The 17372-nt window shown below is 38.7% G+C and overlaps 2 protein-coding genes across 2 annotated transcripts in view; one reads left to right on the top strand and one right to left on the bottom strand.

Annotated features, from left to right (window-relative positions):
- The window catches only part of LOC137255252 (large ribosomal subunit protein eL27), a 271307-nt gene that overhangs the window by 12487 nt on the left and 241448 nt on the right, over nucleotides 1-17372 (bottom strand). The gene's annotated exons all lie outside the window — the stretch shown is intronic.
- Nucleotides 5788-17372, top strand: part of LOC137255251 (ceramide synthase 5-like) — a 45545-nt gene continuing 33960 nt past the window's right edge. The window contains exon 1 of the mRNA XM_067792688.1: nucleotides 5788-6036. Within this exon, the coding sequence (XP_067648789.1) occupies nucleotides 5852-6036 (185 nt within the window). The 5' untranslated portion in view covers nucleotides 5788-5851. The remainder of the gene's footprint in view (nucleotides 6037-17372) is intronic.

Below are 17372 nucleotides of genomic sequence, written 5' to 3'. Positions count from 1 at the left end.
ACGACATGCATGGGTTGCTGAAGACAAGTTCTACTTGGATCTCCATGTGGAGACAAGCATTGGTTGCTGAAGACCAGTTCTAACCCTGATCTTCATCGGGAGAAAAGCATTGGTTGCTGAAGACCAGTTCTAACCCGGATCTTCATCGGGAGACAAGCGTTGGTTGCTGAAGACCAGTTCTAACCCTGATCTTCATCGGGAGACAAGCATTGGTTGCTGAAGACCAGTTCTAACCGGGATCTTCATCGGGAGACAAATATGGTCGGGTTGCTAAAGACCAATTCTAACCCGGATCTTCATCGGGGGACAAGCTTAAGTTGCTGAAGACCAATTCTAACCCGGAGCTTCACGGATGACATGTCCCGGGTAACTCATGGCAATATCTTTTCTGATGAAAAAGCGAAATGTTGGTCGAATACAACGAGGACAAAATTTGAAAATTCGAGTATTTTCAATAAAAATGAAATGACGAAAATCTAATCGAACTTACGGAAATATCAGGATAGCGATAAAAGAAAACGAAATTTCGAAAAATGTGACTAAATAAAGCATGATACCCCTTTGGCACCGTGCGTACTGCAAGCTGCCATACTAGAGTGCGTTATTTGGTACCGTGCCTACTGTAAGCCGCCATACTACAGACACTAGAGTGCGTTATTTGGTACCGTGCCTACTGTAAGCCGCCATACTACAGACACTAGAGTGCGTTAAAACATGACCTTATCCACGGCAGCTCGCACTCACTACACTGTACTTGCAAGTCGCACCCTTGGCACATGTTACCAACAGAAACTAACTACCTAAATTAACATGTATGCACGTTCAATATTTCGACTTTTCGGGACCTTTCTCAAATGTATGTCACGTGACTATTGAATGGAGACTTGTTGTGCCACGTGGCAGAGACCGGCAGATGTACGTACGCCACGATCAATGAATCTCTGTTCAGACCATTACCACGGTCCACTTGAAAAACAGAAAATACATGAAGCGGTGGTGAATTTATCGATAGCAACATCCCTTTGTTTCCGCTAAATTCACATCTGTAACGGCGACATACCGTTTGACTACCTTCATCTACTATACGTACCGTGTATCAGTTTGTTTACATGATTTATATTCTTCATCTAACTGGACGGTGTTGAGCTGCTCGTCTGGACTATTTAGTCATTAACAGACCACAGATGGAGGTTAAAAGGGATTGCCAGAAGCGACTGTAGTAATCTACGACGGGTGATGTTAAAACACCCGAAGTGGAGTCTCTAGTCGAATAGACCAATACTTTTTTAGTGCAACATCAAGCACTAGGTTTAGAATAAAATGGTGAACTGAGTCGAAAGTGAAAATATTAGAAATGATGCACATACCATTCGTTTATACAGCACAAACGGACACAAAATCATGTTGTTATAAATATGTAAATTAATCACATATTCCTGCGTACATATTGATTATGGTGTTTTTCAAACACTTTGTATATCGGCAAGATCTTGCCACACAACACGTGGAATTTAATTTGCAAGTTACAAAGACCATAGATCAGAGACTCCGTCCGTCCGCCATTATATACGCTTCAAATCCACAACTTCTGGTGATCAGCTATTTACCAGTAGACTCTTTACATCTATCCTTCAACACAAAGGTATCTCCTTCCAAATGAACCTTGAGAAACTTGTGTCCTAACTGTGGGTCCGGGTTAGAATATTGGCCTTCAGTAAACCATGCTTGTGGTAAGAGGGGACTAACGGGATCTGGTTGTCAGGCTCGCTGATTGCGAAGATAGATGCTCATGCTGTTGATCACTGGATTGTTTGGTCCAGACTCGATTATTTACAGACCGGCGCTATGTAGTTGGAATATTGCTGAATACGGCGTAAAACTAAACTCAGTCAGTCTGCTTCGGATTCCCGACAACTGAAATGATGCGTCCACCGTGAATACTGCATCTTTACTCCCTACTGTGTGCCCATTTGACTGAATTCACCACCCTCGATCTGTCTATCACACAATTACTACTACAATCACTCCCAATTTGAATGAACAGCTAAAATTACAAATCCATTCACGAGTGACTGAACTATTTGGTAACATAGGTCAACATTTCACATTTCCAGGGTGTTAATCATCATATACACACGCAACAACAACCAGTAATTATAGAAAGGTCCAATGACTGGTGAAAGCTGGCAATCAAGGATGGCAGGTGTTCTCTTTGTTTAGCGTTCCTGGGAGCAGAACATGTCAAAAGGACAAGTCCAATGTAGAGAGTGCAAACACCACGAGTATAAGATAAACCTGTTTGGGAACCGTTTCAAAATTACAATAACAATAAACTGATTTTAACAACTCCCAGTTTGGTATAAACATTTTTAAAAAAATATTTTCAGAGCCAGGTCCCGGGGATTCAGAATCTCTAAATTCATGCAAACGCTGTGTTGGGATGATAGAAAAATGGATGGGGCGAACAACACCTGGACGGCGTCATTTGGGTTAGATTTAGAAGAATGGATAAATGTATAGGTATACAACTTTATCTGGGAAAGGCGTCTTTTCGACATGGATTCTAATGTCGTTGTCAAGCAAGTGATGATTGTAAAGTTGTCATCATTCTTCACAGTCTCAGCTTATAAATGTCCATCAAAGAAGTAGGTTAGATTTATTGAGTATGTTTTCGTCCGGTGTATTGTAGAGTTAATCCATTACCGACTTATCAGTCATTGGTTGACTTACAACTACATACAGAGTCAGACAGTTGTTCTTAGATCTCTGTTTGAATCGATAGTCCCTCGCTGTAAAAACTAGCACAGTGAAACTGATATACCTCTAGTCTTCGTGAGCATGAAACAGATCGGAGTATTGTATCCACATGTTGCGATCCAATAAAGAGCCGTTATACATCCACGTGAATGACAGTCTACAGCTGTCTGTATGCAAACATGATTAAAACCAAGGTTATTTATTACGATCAAGCAATCGCTAGTTTCTGTCTGTCAAGTGTATATGGGACCTGTGCATGACGAAAACAAAAACCAGACTTTCCGTTCTCTGCACTTATTAACATATGAATGCACTAGCTATTAGGGGCATTCTCGTTTGTCATGAGGTGATCCAATGTAGTGATTTAAGGGGGTTCGACACCACTCCCATCTCTCCTTTTTGAAAATGACTGAAATTCACATTGTAGATTTTTACCTGAATTGGTGAGTTGTATCATTATACCAGCAATATCACGGCTGTTGATACCAGAAATAGGCGTCATACATTGTACCCGAGTGTGGAATCGATCCAGGATCTTTGGCGTTACAAGCCAGCGCTTTAACCACTTGGCTACACCACCACGCAACACAGCGCGATTCCACGATGGCGTTGGCGGGAATACGAGATATTTTCTTTCTCAGTTTATATCGTCCAATTTATGTTTCTGTATTATAGTGTTTTCATGAAAATCCGAAACACTGTTTCTTTCTTCATTGCAACTAGGAATTCTTTACCTATCCATATTTTCATCACGAAGTTTGGGAGTTGTAAACGTGGTTAACACTGGGAACACGGTTATCATATGCAGGTACGCTCTGGACGATAATCTCTTCTGACAAACAAACCCGTACACTGTTTGTTATGCTTCATAACTCCATACCAAGGTACGTCCTTGTTTATTTGCCGGTTCAAATTTTCAGTCGAAATGAAAATATGTTTCAAATAAACGTGTAGCGGTGTTGAACCAACACCGAAGGATGGCTAAAAAACCCTAAGGGAAGTAGACGTTAAGCAAATAGTTCTTATATACCATTATATAAAGTAGGGGATGTTCCATAATGCGAGCATACCACTAACCAATGCCTAGACATATGAGAAAAAGTAATATATATCCATATAGATGAAGCATTTCCAAAGGAATAGAATAAATGGGCACAATTTCCTCTAATCTCTCTTTATCATCTCTTTCCTCATTGGCTTCATCATTTGCATTTTATCTAATTTGTAACATCCCCTACTTTTTTATTTTTTATTATATTGCTTCAAGGTAAGTTGAATATTGGCAGAAAATACAGTCATGATTCTGATCATATTATATGATGATTTAACATACATAAAAGCATGATTAGTCAAGTGGTTATCTGAAACACAGCTTAGAGAGGCCTCTCTGCATGCCAACTACGAATAAATTGTTTGTTAGTACATACACGAAATTGTTATATCCAGCAAGCTGCTAATGTTCAACATTCCAGCAAGTTAACGCTCGATCGCTTTTCTCGCCGAGGACCCAGGTTCAATTCCCCACATAGGTACAATGTGTGAAGCCCCTCTCTGGTGACCCCGCCTTGATATTGCTGGAATATTGCGGCTTGAATCTCTCACTCACTCACTCACTCATCCAGACAACTGCATCTCACTGCCAGTAGTTCTCATATCCAGTGTGGTTAAGACTGATGATTTGAAATGCACATGTTTTGGTATTCATGCCACACAGAAGGACAGCATGCATGTACATGAATGTGGGGCAAGTAAGTTGAACCGCGTATACATACTTCACACTCCCATGTACACGATGCACAGAAGGCAACACCAAGTATGATTTGATAGACAATGAGTTGTCATGATAAGTGTATGTATGTATGTATACGTTACTGCCAGCTGACGATCATTTGACGGATCCAGCTATTATCCTGTAGATACCTTACAGCATCTGATCCTCTGAGCCTTTCTGTTTACATAGGAGGTGGACACAAGAGACGAGAAAAAACATACTTTGAATGCCAGTATAATACGTTAAAAAGCCTATGGCCGTTAACCAAACCAATGTTTGTTCCCTAATGGATTATTTTTACATGTAAATACACCGTTCATAGCATATGGTTAAGGGTGGCAGGTGGTGATTTTAATGGAGAAGCATTTAAAATGTGAATGAATATCGCACCCCCCCCCCCCCCTGCCATCATCTCCCCCCCCCAACACCCCCCCCCCCCCCCCCACACACACACACACACACCACCCAACACACAAACGCGCACGCATGCAAGCACACATGCATGCACGCATGGAGACACACACCACCACCACATCCAAAGCCATAAACTATGGCCGATCCCCAAGTCTATGCTCGGTGAGCTTAAAGCCGACTGGTGTAAGAAAATGGTCTCTTTGGCATCGGAATGTTGGTCGGTGTTCGCGTTGTCAACCACAGGTTTGTCTAGTCCAGATTCAAACAATTAAATGTCTTCGAGATATTTGCTTTTTAATGTACTTTTTCTTACTGAAGCAAGGTTCCGATCGATCCCTGCATTACGAGATATTGGGGCTTGAGTTCATCATGGCGAATACAATATGGAGCCGATCACAGTCTGAGAAGTATTTACGACAGTCACACAAATGGTGCTCCTTGCAGTTGCATAAAGAGCGCTTTGTGGACCGGTTTATCATGCACACAATATCAATATATTTAACAAGAACTACATTTCCCAACGAGTTTGTCTTACAATGATGCATGTTACTATTACATTGTAATGTATTTTTGTAACTGGCACAAGAATTGAACAATGTAGGCTTTCGAGAAATGTCCGTAGCAGAATCATCTTTTAGTCAGAGTAACAGCATGTTACACATCGAATCGGTGCACATTTATTACAGATGTACGCAGACTTCAACAATAGTTATGATAACAATGTTATCATTCTTATCAATATTATCAGTCTTAATTGACAGCCAAGCTGTTACAACCAAGGACGATAACTCCGCCCATCATATCTCAGCCTGGACGGGACGTCCCAAAGGTATCACACGTACATATATATATCGCCTGTTGTACGGACAACAGTCTTGCAGCTCGCGTGATATTAGAAAAACAATAGTAATGGCTGCCATGTGGGAGTGGATTCGGGAGACTTTTTGGAGTGAATGGTTTTGGCTGCCTCCTCAGCATAGCTGGAAGGATTTGGAGAACCGTGATGATGGAATTTATATACCACAAGTGTCCGATATGATTGTCACCATTCCCCTCACAGTTTTCCTGCTTGTTTTGCGAGCGCTGTTCGAAAGGTGAGCCAACGTTTTGGTCGCTTGCAGCCGAGGCTATTTCTACCTTCAGCTTCAAGTCACGAGATGCGTTTATGAACATTAATGTGAACTGAACGAACTAGTTCGTGTTTGTCCTAATTCCATGACTTATGTTCAGGTATCAGTTTTAAACGGTTCGCTGCAAGCCAGGTGTTTAAAATTTTCATGCGATAATGTCAGTAGTGTTGGACTTTAACAATATATTAATAGATTTGAAAGGGAGTAAACAGTGTGATTCTCTGTTGTTTGTTGGTGTGTTTACATCGAAGGAGAGGAAAGCTGAGTATTTAATGAAATATCGGAAACAAACACTCCACATTGCAATTTAATGTATGTGAGTTACTCATGAACAAGTTAAATCATCGCATTCCTAATTTTCCAGTTTCAAACAACAATGATAATTTAGGTTTTGTTTTTATTTACCTCTTGTATTATTGCAATCCATGTTTCATTGCTTACTGATGACATGAAACAAATGATTTCTTATATGAGATTGTTGATTCTGTAAGAAAAAGAATCATGATCAGTGATGCTTTAGATGACTTCCCTTTAGACTCATTTGATCCATCATCTGTTGCATGTATAACCAAGAAGTGTTTATGGACGTGAGGAAAGAATATCCAATGCAGAGTATTTGTTCATGATGTATTGGCATACATTCATGTGCTTCAAACACAGATCTCAGCATGCGTCAAACCTTGAAGCAGCTTTGATCCTTGCTTGAAGTGGACATCAACATGATTAATCAGACGATAGTGGAAACCCTCCATTACACATAATATATTTGTAGTTTATTGAGTATTTCTACTGGGTTTTCATGGAATGCTTTACAATAAATATGTTATCTTATCTCACTTCAGAGGTTCAGTGTTAAAAACCCATCATACCTTAATTTCTCCTCTACCCACAAAACTAAATTTGAAAATTTGAATTCCTTTTATCAAAGACAAGCTGTAAAAAAAACAAGCCTTTATCACTACAGTATTCCATATTATATGAACACTGTAAGCAGGGTTTTACCTTGTCCATGTGTCCTATACTCACAAATGTAGAGATGAGCACAGACAAAATATTCATGCATTACATTGTTCATTGTAGTTATAAGACATCTATGTCTTTGTAAAGGGTTTGGATATTTCTTTCTGAGTATGTGCATTATTTCATATGTCTGTCCACATGATCAATGATTCATTCTAGGCTTTAAAGGAATTATCAAAATGTACAGTTCTCTACACTGTTACTTCCCAAACCCTCTTTTTGCTCACAAGGACACTTAAAAACAACAATTAGGCTCCCCTCCAGGGGACCCCCTGTTTTTGAATCAAGATAAAACCAAGGCTATTAGGGTGTCCAGTCCTCAGCTAGTGTGCAGCCTTGTGAAACTTTCATGGTTCAGTGGCCATACCTTCAGCCATGGGTGTCTATTCTTGCTTGTCAGAAGGTACATGATCTACTCTACCATTTGTCAGACCTTTTTCCTTTGTGGATGCCACAGTGTCTGAGCATGTTAGAATGAGAGAAAGTATTTTGCAGATTGCAGTATTTGTGTGTGTTGTTTGACTCGGAGTGTTCTTCGAAGCACAGATGAGACCCAACACTCAAAACTTCTAGAATCTGTACTTCACTGAGAAAGCGTCATCACAAATACAATTTACATTGCTTGATGATTGTTAGAGCTGAATGTCAGACTGGGATCACAAATCGATCACAGGTAAAAGGCAAGCATAACTCCCATTCTATATGCTAAAGATTTTTCATGGAATTGTTCCCAAACCCATCACCATGGTCCTCTTGTTTCTAGTCTCTCTTATTCTCATAAAAAGAACAGTTTAGCAAAGTATGTTCAAGTGCAAAGGAGAAATCATCTATAATGAATGTGGGCCTGCCTCTGTTGTAAAATGCTTTGCACTAATTAACCTCATTTGCTTCGAAAGATACCATTTAAGATATAGTGGTGATCGAAAGTCAGTGAAAAGAAGGACTTAAAATAGTTATCAATGTATATTTTTGATTAATCAGAATTTTGTTGTTTCAGTATAAAGACACTTAAATGAAGTTAACTAACAATTAAATTTGACAAATATTCACAAACAAATATGTTCCCAACAGCTTAAGCTATGCATATTGTAAAATTTTAACCGGTATTATAGTTTAATTATAATTCCAGTGTCTTTCTTGCATGCATGCATTTCATTGTATGACAATATCAGTTATGAAAAACATTATTTAGGAAAGAAATGGGGGAAAAGTCTTAAACTTTGTGACTACATTAAATGTATATCTTTCGATTATTTCGATAAGTCTTCTGATAATGAATAGTGGCTTTAGTTTCCTAGACCCAGCACTAACGGTAGGCCTGTTGGGATTACTAGTAAGTGTTCAGAGTGAAGAAATAAATAAATATTGTCAAGCGTCAGAGACAGACATTGTTTATTCAATCTTTTCATCTATTGTGTGGCTGAGTGCTCTATATATCATGCATGTCTGGCTCAGGGTAGACTGTTTATGGGTCAAGTGTCAGTATTAAGGAGTTATTTAATGCATACCTTTCAAACCCAATCAAACTATATATAGAATGGTGTCTTGCAAAACCTGAATGTTTTTAAAAAAAAACAGTTATCTGTGAGTGACTATGCAAAAAAGGACTTCACACATTGTGCCCATTTTCCTAGCCTTTGGTGAGAAAAGCAAACACTTTATGTATCGTCTTATAGGCATATCTGCAACCAGTTGTAACTTGTATATAAGTTGGATTTGATGTGGATAATACATGTAAGGCAGTTAGTCATTTGTGAAATGCAACTTGTCCAGGTGTACACGCTGTATGTACATACAGGATCATGAATTGTATTTCATGAAGCATTAGACAGAAAAACACAGTCTGCATACCAAGTGCTAAAATGTATGTTGTAAAATGTATGTATGTATGTATGTATGTATGTATGTATGTATGTATGTATGTATGTATGTATGTATGTATGTATGTATGTATGTATGTATGTATGTATGTATGTATGTATGTATGTATGTATCAATATTATACATTACACCCAAGAAGTAATGTTGATGTTACACATTACACACCAAGAAGTAATATCGATGTTATACATTACACACAAAGAAGTATACCTGTTAAGATCTTTGTTGCCAGCAAACCATGAATGTCGTAGAATCATGTGGTCATGCTCATAGACTTGGTTATGAATTACCTTGACCGATCGTCTTGCTGTTAATCACTGGGTTGTCTGGTCCAGACTAGTTTATTTACAGACTACTGCCATATAGGTGGAATATTGGTGAGTGCTTCGTTAAACAAGAAACGGAGGAAAGAAATGAACCAAGCGGTATGCTAGATATTGTACATTTCATATCACACAGTGTATTGTGTGTGGTACATTTCATATCATACAGTGTCTTGTGTGTGATACATTTCATATCATGCAGTGTGTGGTACTGTTCATATCATACAGTGTATTGTGTGTGGTACATTTCATATCAGGCAGTGTATTGTGTATGGTACAGTTCATGTCACACAGTGTATAGTGTGTGGTACATTTCATATCACACAGTGTATTGTGTGTGGTACGTTTCATATCAAGCAGTGATAAAGATGTTGCACACTCCATTCTACGCAGAAATATAGATGTCATACATTGGATACAAAGCAGAAATTTAAGACAGGATTTATTATCAGATGAATTTTATGCAAATTTAATGCTTCATGAAACAATATACACCAGTGAAAATTTGTGCATAAACATGCAGATAAGGGCAAAGGTTTCAGTAAACTGGCCTTTTAATAAGTCGCACTAGTGTAGATTTAAATGTAAAGTTGGATTCACTTCAATTTTCTCATTTGTGCATGGATTTTTTTGTGATTCTTAATAGAAGAGCACTTTGAGCCGGAGTTTCTAAGAATGCTAATGCTAAATTCATTGGTACATACAACTGATCTGTTTGAATGGCATTTTGGAAGTCGGTGAATAATGATGAAAGTATTGTACTTTATGGTTGTCAACTTCTTTATAACATTGACTGCCTCATTGGTGAAGTGGTGAAAACGTCCATCTGGGGAGCAGGTGTTCCATCCCTGACCATGGCATACCCAAAGGGTTAAAATAAGGCAATGTCATAAACTACCCAAAATTTCAGCCACACAAATGGTGGGAGTTTGCAGCACTGTTGATGGTCCTGCTTGGCATTAATGGGTACAAGACGGACTGGTTGGCTCGGAGTCAGTATAATATGTCTGACAAGGGTAAACATGGTGAACAGCAACAACATGGTATCTCAGTGGGCTAGTACAAGAAAACCATCTGAATTCTGGGCTTGTACAATCAGCCACTTATACACAAACATGCACATAGTCATATGAGAGATGTATTCTTAAGTACGATGTCAAACCACGTCTTATCTCGCCTCTTTATTATGTTGTGATGAGATCCGATGTTTCGGTACACGTTCTTATGCCATTATGAAGCAAGAACTAAATACAGACAACTGATCAGTGATGTCAGCCTGTGCCGAATTAAACATGTAAAACCAAACAGGATGAGAAAGCATCCAGATAACCATTGTCAGAATAATGTAAATTCTTTTGGGAATTGATAGCAAATCGAATGTCAGTGATTGTAATGGAGATTACGATTAAAAATGCATGCATTCTATACTCAGAGTAACAATTTGAAACATTTGAGATATGTAAGCAATCAGTATTGATAAACATGATAAAGGATGACTCAGCCTTGTTTGTTCGCAGCATACGGCACAGGGGAAATGCTTTCAATCAGTCAGTACAATAGTCGCATCATGAAGAATATTGCTTCATATTGATCCCTACTTTCTCGCAGTCATTGAGAATTCAGCTCCAATACACTAAATAAGTACTTTGTCCCAGGGTTTGCAGGTATTGATATTGTTCAAGGCTGAAATACGTAACCTGGGAGAGTGTCATGAGCAATCAGGTGGAACTCTGCACTGTTCTGTATTTACTGATAACCTTGATGAATCCATCGTTGAGTTACTGCAAGGTTATGATCGATGTCACAGCACAAATTGTTGCGATGTGATGATATCTCCATTGTAGGCCAACTGATGCCTAATGAAGTCTTTCATAGACAGACACTTGGTCTCTGAATGTATGTAATTTGGATGAACAGGACCTGTTGTTGAAAAGTATGGAAAAATGGGAGATTCAGAATGTGTGAAAAATCTAGACTTGCTACATTAGACTTATAGCATCGCAGAAAGGGCTGGAGGAAGGGACATATTAGTCAGTCTCACGGTCCCTGAACCATATTGTTTACCCTACATCCTTGCCCTGCCTGCAGTGCTAAGGCCCTTAATGAAGCAAGTCTAGATTTCCCAGTTTCTGGATCACTGGTCTCACTTGGACTCCTTTTCAATTTAAGTAGGTTTATCTGTAAGAATCAAAATTATGTATTCATGAGTCTAAGTGTTGGTCTATGGAATTAATGATGAGGCACTGGTTCGTAAGGTTCATCATTTAGTGAAATTTTTCAATGGAAAAAATCCTGCCTTTCTTAAAAATGTTTCGGACACTCAGGTATGTCTACTTCAGGTTTGTAACCTGGGTTACATTCCAAAAGACGTTAAATTATGATATTTGTTGCTTCCTTCCTGGCACTCGGCATTAATGGGTACAACAAGGACTGTCAGTATTATGTGTCTGAGTGAGGCATTGAAGCTGAACTGTGACATGGTATCTCGGTGAGTTAGCTCTATAAAATCAGCTGGGCTAGTCTGGGCTTGTACTAGGAGCCACACATACATGTGCATACACATCGACATATGACCAAGTATTCTTAAGTACAATGTCAACTCCTGTTCACTTCACCTCCATGTGACAGTGAAAAAATGTGATTTGTGTGGGTTGGACAAATTGAGCAATGGTCGACAGCATGAACAATAATCTACCGTCAGATTCTTCCTTGAAGCCTGTCGGTTGTTTTCTAATTAGTCTGCCTACATTAGTAGGTTGTAAGATGGGCTTTGGGTACTAAAATACCCCAGTGTATTGTCGGTTAGAGACAGGCATTTTATCTGAATAAGGAATAGGACTCTATTTGATAGGTAGTTCCCTTTAGGGTACATTTGTAGCAGCTATGAAAGTTCTGAGTTCCATGATGGGATTCACACCATGGAATGTCTGATCCACATGGTAGGATGGACATGGCAGAAGGAGTTAACTTTATCAACATCAATGACAAGCTACACATTGATTGTTGTATTTATTACATTTTGTTTCAAGAAATAAAGAGTAGCAAATTCACTATTATAGCAGAGTCAGTTTTGTAGAAAGTAAAGAGTTGAGGGCAATAAGCATTCCTCATTTCTGTGCCGTATCTGTAGTTAAACATCAAGAGCTTCCCCATGAGGGTCCATCAGCACTATGAAGGGTGTTGAGCAGTTGTTAGGTAAACTGTGGAAGATTGTGTGTGAGTGTTAATTTTTGCTGAAGGCTGGTAAAATGACACAGTGTTGGAGCTAAGGACATGAGTAAATGTGGGAATAGCTTGGATGGCAGAGTTATCTGTGTGCTACTTATGTCAAGGCGAGAGTTGAACATGTCATGCATCTCCTGAATGCTCATGCAGAGCATTCCTGGTAGCCAGTGCAAGAAGGTCAATGAACCCAGACTGGGTGAAAGCTAAACTAAGGCTTAGTATCTGAATATATAATTTTTGTAGTAACAAACAAACCTGTTTTAATTGAAAAGGAGCCCTAGGGAAACCAGCCTGAACCTGAGGAAATCTAGACTTGCTTCATTTAAGGCTTTTAGCACTGCAGAGAAGGCTTGGCAGTAGGCAAAATAATGTGGTTCAGGGACTGTGAGATAGACCAGGTGAAAGCATATTAGGGAGACAGTTGTGGTCACCATGATGACATTTGAATTTTTTGTTTTTGAAAACACTTGTTTTATAAATTTTTAATCTTTAGTTTTTAGTTATAAATCCTTGTGGTGTTAGAAAATAATATAAAAAGCTATCAAAAGAATGATTAGAAAGAACGATGATTGTTGATTGTAAAAACATTATTTCGATTGATCAGAATTTTGTTGTTTTTAGTATAACACACTGGAATGAAGTAAAGTAAATCTGGTGAAAATTTGTGTACAAACATATGCTCAAAGCATAAACACAGTGTGCATTGTTAAAGTTTTAACCGCTTATATAGTTAAATTACAATTCCAGTCTTTCTTGCATTTTTTTCTTTCATTGCATGACAGTATTAGGTACAAAAAAAAACATTAATTGGGAAAAACCCTTAAGATTGGTGATTCCATTAAAAATGTATCTGTTTTGATTATAATCAGTTTCGACCACACCACACGATAGTGTATTAGGTGTCCAATTCCCAAATAAAAATAAGGATATGGCACACAAAACATGCTGTTGATGCTGGACACTTTCAAGATGTATTTGTTCAATTTGGTATTATTTCCATATAGCTGAATAAGACTTTCATAATACAGTCATTTCTTCCTGGAGTTCAGCAAAGCTTACCCTTGCAGCGCCAACAGGTTTTAATCTTATCAGCTGGTCAGTCACTATGTCCATTTAGTTCATGTGCGGCATTGTTATCTGGTATTTGCAGTGTATGTCAGTGTTTGAATATCTGAGTCATCCTACCAAGTCTGACTCTTAGTAAGATCCTCAATGGGAAAAATTGTTATTTCTTAAATTTTGTATTCAACCATTCATTTTTTTATTTACGTATGTATTAATAGATGTATTGATTTACTAATGTGTCCATGCATTTATTCATTAACATGTGTGAACATACATATATATATATATATATTTACTTAATTTTCTGAAATGGATGTTTAAACAAGTTAAGACTAAAAAGGAGAGCTTTGATGTAGGCGGACATCTCCCATGCCGATAGACTTGACTTGGTACAAGTCGAGGGCAGTTATATGGCACAGTGTTACACAGATGAAATTCATTGCCAACACCTCTTTCTCATTTTACTACAAGCAACGGGTTGGGATTTTTTTGTCAATTCAGGTGACATGGCTAGGCTACCAATAGCCACTTTGAAGAACCCCAACATTTAAATATTGCCATGGTCTTCAGTCTCTCCAGACCTTCTCTGGCAGTTGGTGTCACTGTTAGCTACCTACTCTGGTATGGTTTTCTTGTTTGTTGTTTTCAGTTGCACTCACCAGTATTCCAACCAGTCTGTAAATAATTGAGTCTGGACCAGACAGTCAAGTGATCAACAAGATGAACATTAATCTGTGTGCTGTATGCAAAACAACCTTAATAGTTTATAAAAACTGTCATTAGTCAATGTATGAACTTCTAGTCACAGTATTTGATTTCAGTATATTTGGCCTACTGGTAGTTAATATCAATATTTACGCCTTGTGGTAGTTGATATTAATATTTACGCCTTCTGGTACTTCATATATCAGTATTTATGCCTTTTGATGATTGATATCAATAGGTATGCCTTTTCGTAGTTGATATCAAACTTTACGCCTTCTGGTAGTTGATATCAATATTTACACCTTTTGGTAGTTTATATCAATATATTCCACCCCCTGTTGGTTGATATCAATATTTACGCCTTCTGGTGGTTGTTATAATAATATATTCTGCCTTCTGATAGTTGATATCAATGATCAATGTCAGTGTTCTCTGATACCAAGTATCAACAGTATCTGTTTTACTGAAAGGGAATATTGATATTCCATTTTTTGCACAAATCTTGAATATCACTCATTGTCAGTATTCATGCTTCTTTATGATGGTAAGTATCGATAAGCCATTAGGTTAGTGTGTTGATGAAGGTATCGATGCTCATTTTACACCTGAAAGATCGTCAGCACTACAATCTGTCACAGCATCAGCAGCTTGTACAGGGAGTATTGGTTTCCCCATCAAGTTTTACTGTTTGCCTGACTATAGATTGCATTTTGCTGTGGCTGAGCACAGTCTACACCCAGAGTTTTTGTCATCACCGTTTAGCCTTACCATTCTAATATGGTCGCTACATGGCTGGAATAATGTTGATGAAATGTTTGCTACAGTGAAACTGGAGTCTAATCTTTAAGTTTTTTTAAACAACTCATTTCACGAAGCAGATTGTTCAATCAACCATAAATGTCATGGAGAACATGTCATTGTGACCATCACTGGCCCTAGCTATAAGAGTGAAACACCATAGGACTTAGTTTTACACCCTTCAGCTATATTCTCCAGCAATGTCATAGCAAGGGACAACCGAAATGTGCTTCAGGCATGGTACCCATGTGTGTAATTGAATCCAGGTCTATGGACATATGAGTAAACTGTTTAAACACATCAGTACCCGACTGTCATCAAACACCATAGAAGCTGAATGAGCCAAGGCTACACCTATTTTGTGCAGATTATGCATGCAGATCTTTGTGGAGAGGCAGTATGAATATCATTGGATTAGTTAATGTTGGCATCATGCTGAACAATTCCATCCCTTCACTCACACCAAGTTTCTCTATACACACAGTTTGTATTCCACTCACGTAGAGTCACTCTCTCCTTAATATGAGTGTGGTGCTGTCAGTTTCTGTGCACATGTAGAGTGATGCACATCATACCTTATGGCAACATATGGCAGCCTCTGATATCTCCATTTACATGAATTGGACTCAGTTCAATATTTCAGCAGATAAATGGTTTGCTTTGATGTTTCAAAGCCGAGATATATTGCACAAGGGCATTACTCATCATCAACATGTGACGATGGATCAGAGTGAACACGCCTAAAAGTCCACAATCATATCTGTTTACTAGTGTTCCATCTACACTGAGGCTCTCATGCAGTGTACATACTGTTTGGCATACAACTAAGACATACTTTGTAAGTGAATGATGAGTCACAGTGACTCAACACAAAATGGTTTGGCAAGCTGGGGTATAAGTATCATTATTCACCATGAAATACATATTTACTGCTCCATGCCTGGTCATGTTTCACTTGCTGAGACATTATTGACCCCAGGATGTAAAAGTATTTAGGAAAGCGTCACTTAGTAACCTGCATCTCGGTGAGGGCTAGAAATGGTGGTAGGCTAGTGGGCTACTGTCTGCTATTCCTCTGAAACTGTGGCTGTATTTTTCACAATGCTTAATTGCAAGATAAATATTGTATCTTTTGTTACTATGCTGTCTCAGCTGGCAGTATGCTGTCTCAACTGGCAGTATGCTGTCTCAACTGGCAGTATGCTGTCTCAACTGGCAGTATGCTGTCTCAACTTCAGGCCTATGTAATGGTGAATTGTACAGAAAGGAAAGTATATGCCATGTTTGTGGTGTGTGGTCTAGGATATAGAGCTCAGGTGCTCCTTTCACAAAGCAACCTTTACTAAGGTTAACCTTAACTGCCATTCTTTAACATTGCACTAAGGTTACATAAGTCTAAGGTAAGTCTAAGGTAATCTTAGTGCAATGTTAGAGAATGGCAGTTAAGGTTAACCTTAGTAAAGGTTGCTTTGTGAAAGGAGCCCCAGATCACAAATGAGTTGGAGTTACGCAGCATTAGATGCGAAGAGTTCTTGAATAGGTGGTCATGTGTGATATTTGGATTCCCAAGAGTTTCTCAGACTTAGTCCTGCCCCTCAATGAAGCACACGTGATACATGTGACCTCACCCTGGGCAAGTGAGCTTCTGAGCAATTGGAAGTGAGTGCTGTATAAAAACGTATGACATTAATATTATGTCATGGTCACAGATGACCTAAGTAGTGTGAGGTTGTCTGTATGCCCATGACACCCAAGATATGCATTGCTAACACCTGCTACACAGAAACAAACTTGTCACCATGAGAACAGAATTACTTTAATTTGGTAAGGACATTTGACAGATGCTGTATGCTGTATTGTGGAAGTAATAGGAGTGCATGCACAGAAACAAATTGTAGTCCCTAACGAGCAAGGCATGCAGGTGACTCAGTGTTGTCAGGAATGTTGAAGGTCAGGGTCCTGTTTCCCAAGGTCATCTTAGTGTTAGGACTGTCGTAAATTTGTGATAACTATAGCACTAGGACGTTCGTAACTCTGTGTTACAGTAAGGGAGATGTGATAACTGTAGCACTAGGACGTTCGTACCTCTGTATTACAGTAAAGGAGATGTGATAACTGTAGCACTAGGACGTTCATAACTCTGTATTACAGTAAACTGGTAAAGGAGATGTGATAACTGTATCACTGGGACGTTCGTAACTCTGTATTACAGTAAAGGAGATGTGATAACTGTATCACTGGGACGTTCGTACCTCTGTATTAGAGTAAAGGAGATGTGATAAC

The sequence above is a fragment of the Haliotis asinina genome, chromosome 11 (assembly GCF_037392515.1).
Source record: "Haliotis asinina isolate JCU_RB_2024 chromosome 11, JCU_Hal_asi_v2, whole genome shotgun sequence".
NCBI classification, from domain to species: Eukaryota; Metazoa; Mollusca; class Gastropoda; order Lepetellida; family Haliotidae; genus Haliotis; species Haliotis asinina.
Note: the sequence above shows the minus strand (reverse complement) of the source record. Positions and strands in the feature narration are given on the sequence as shown.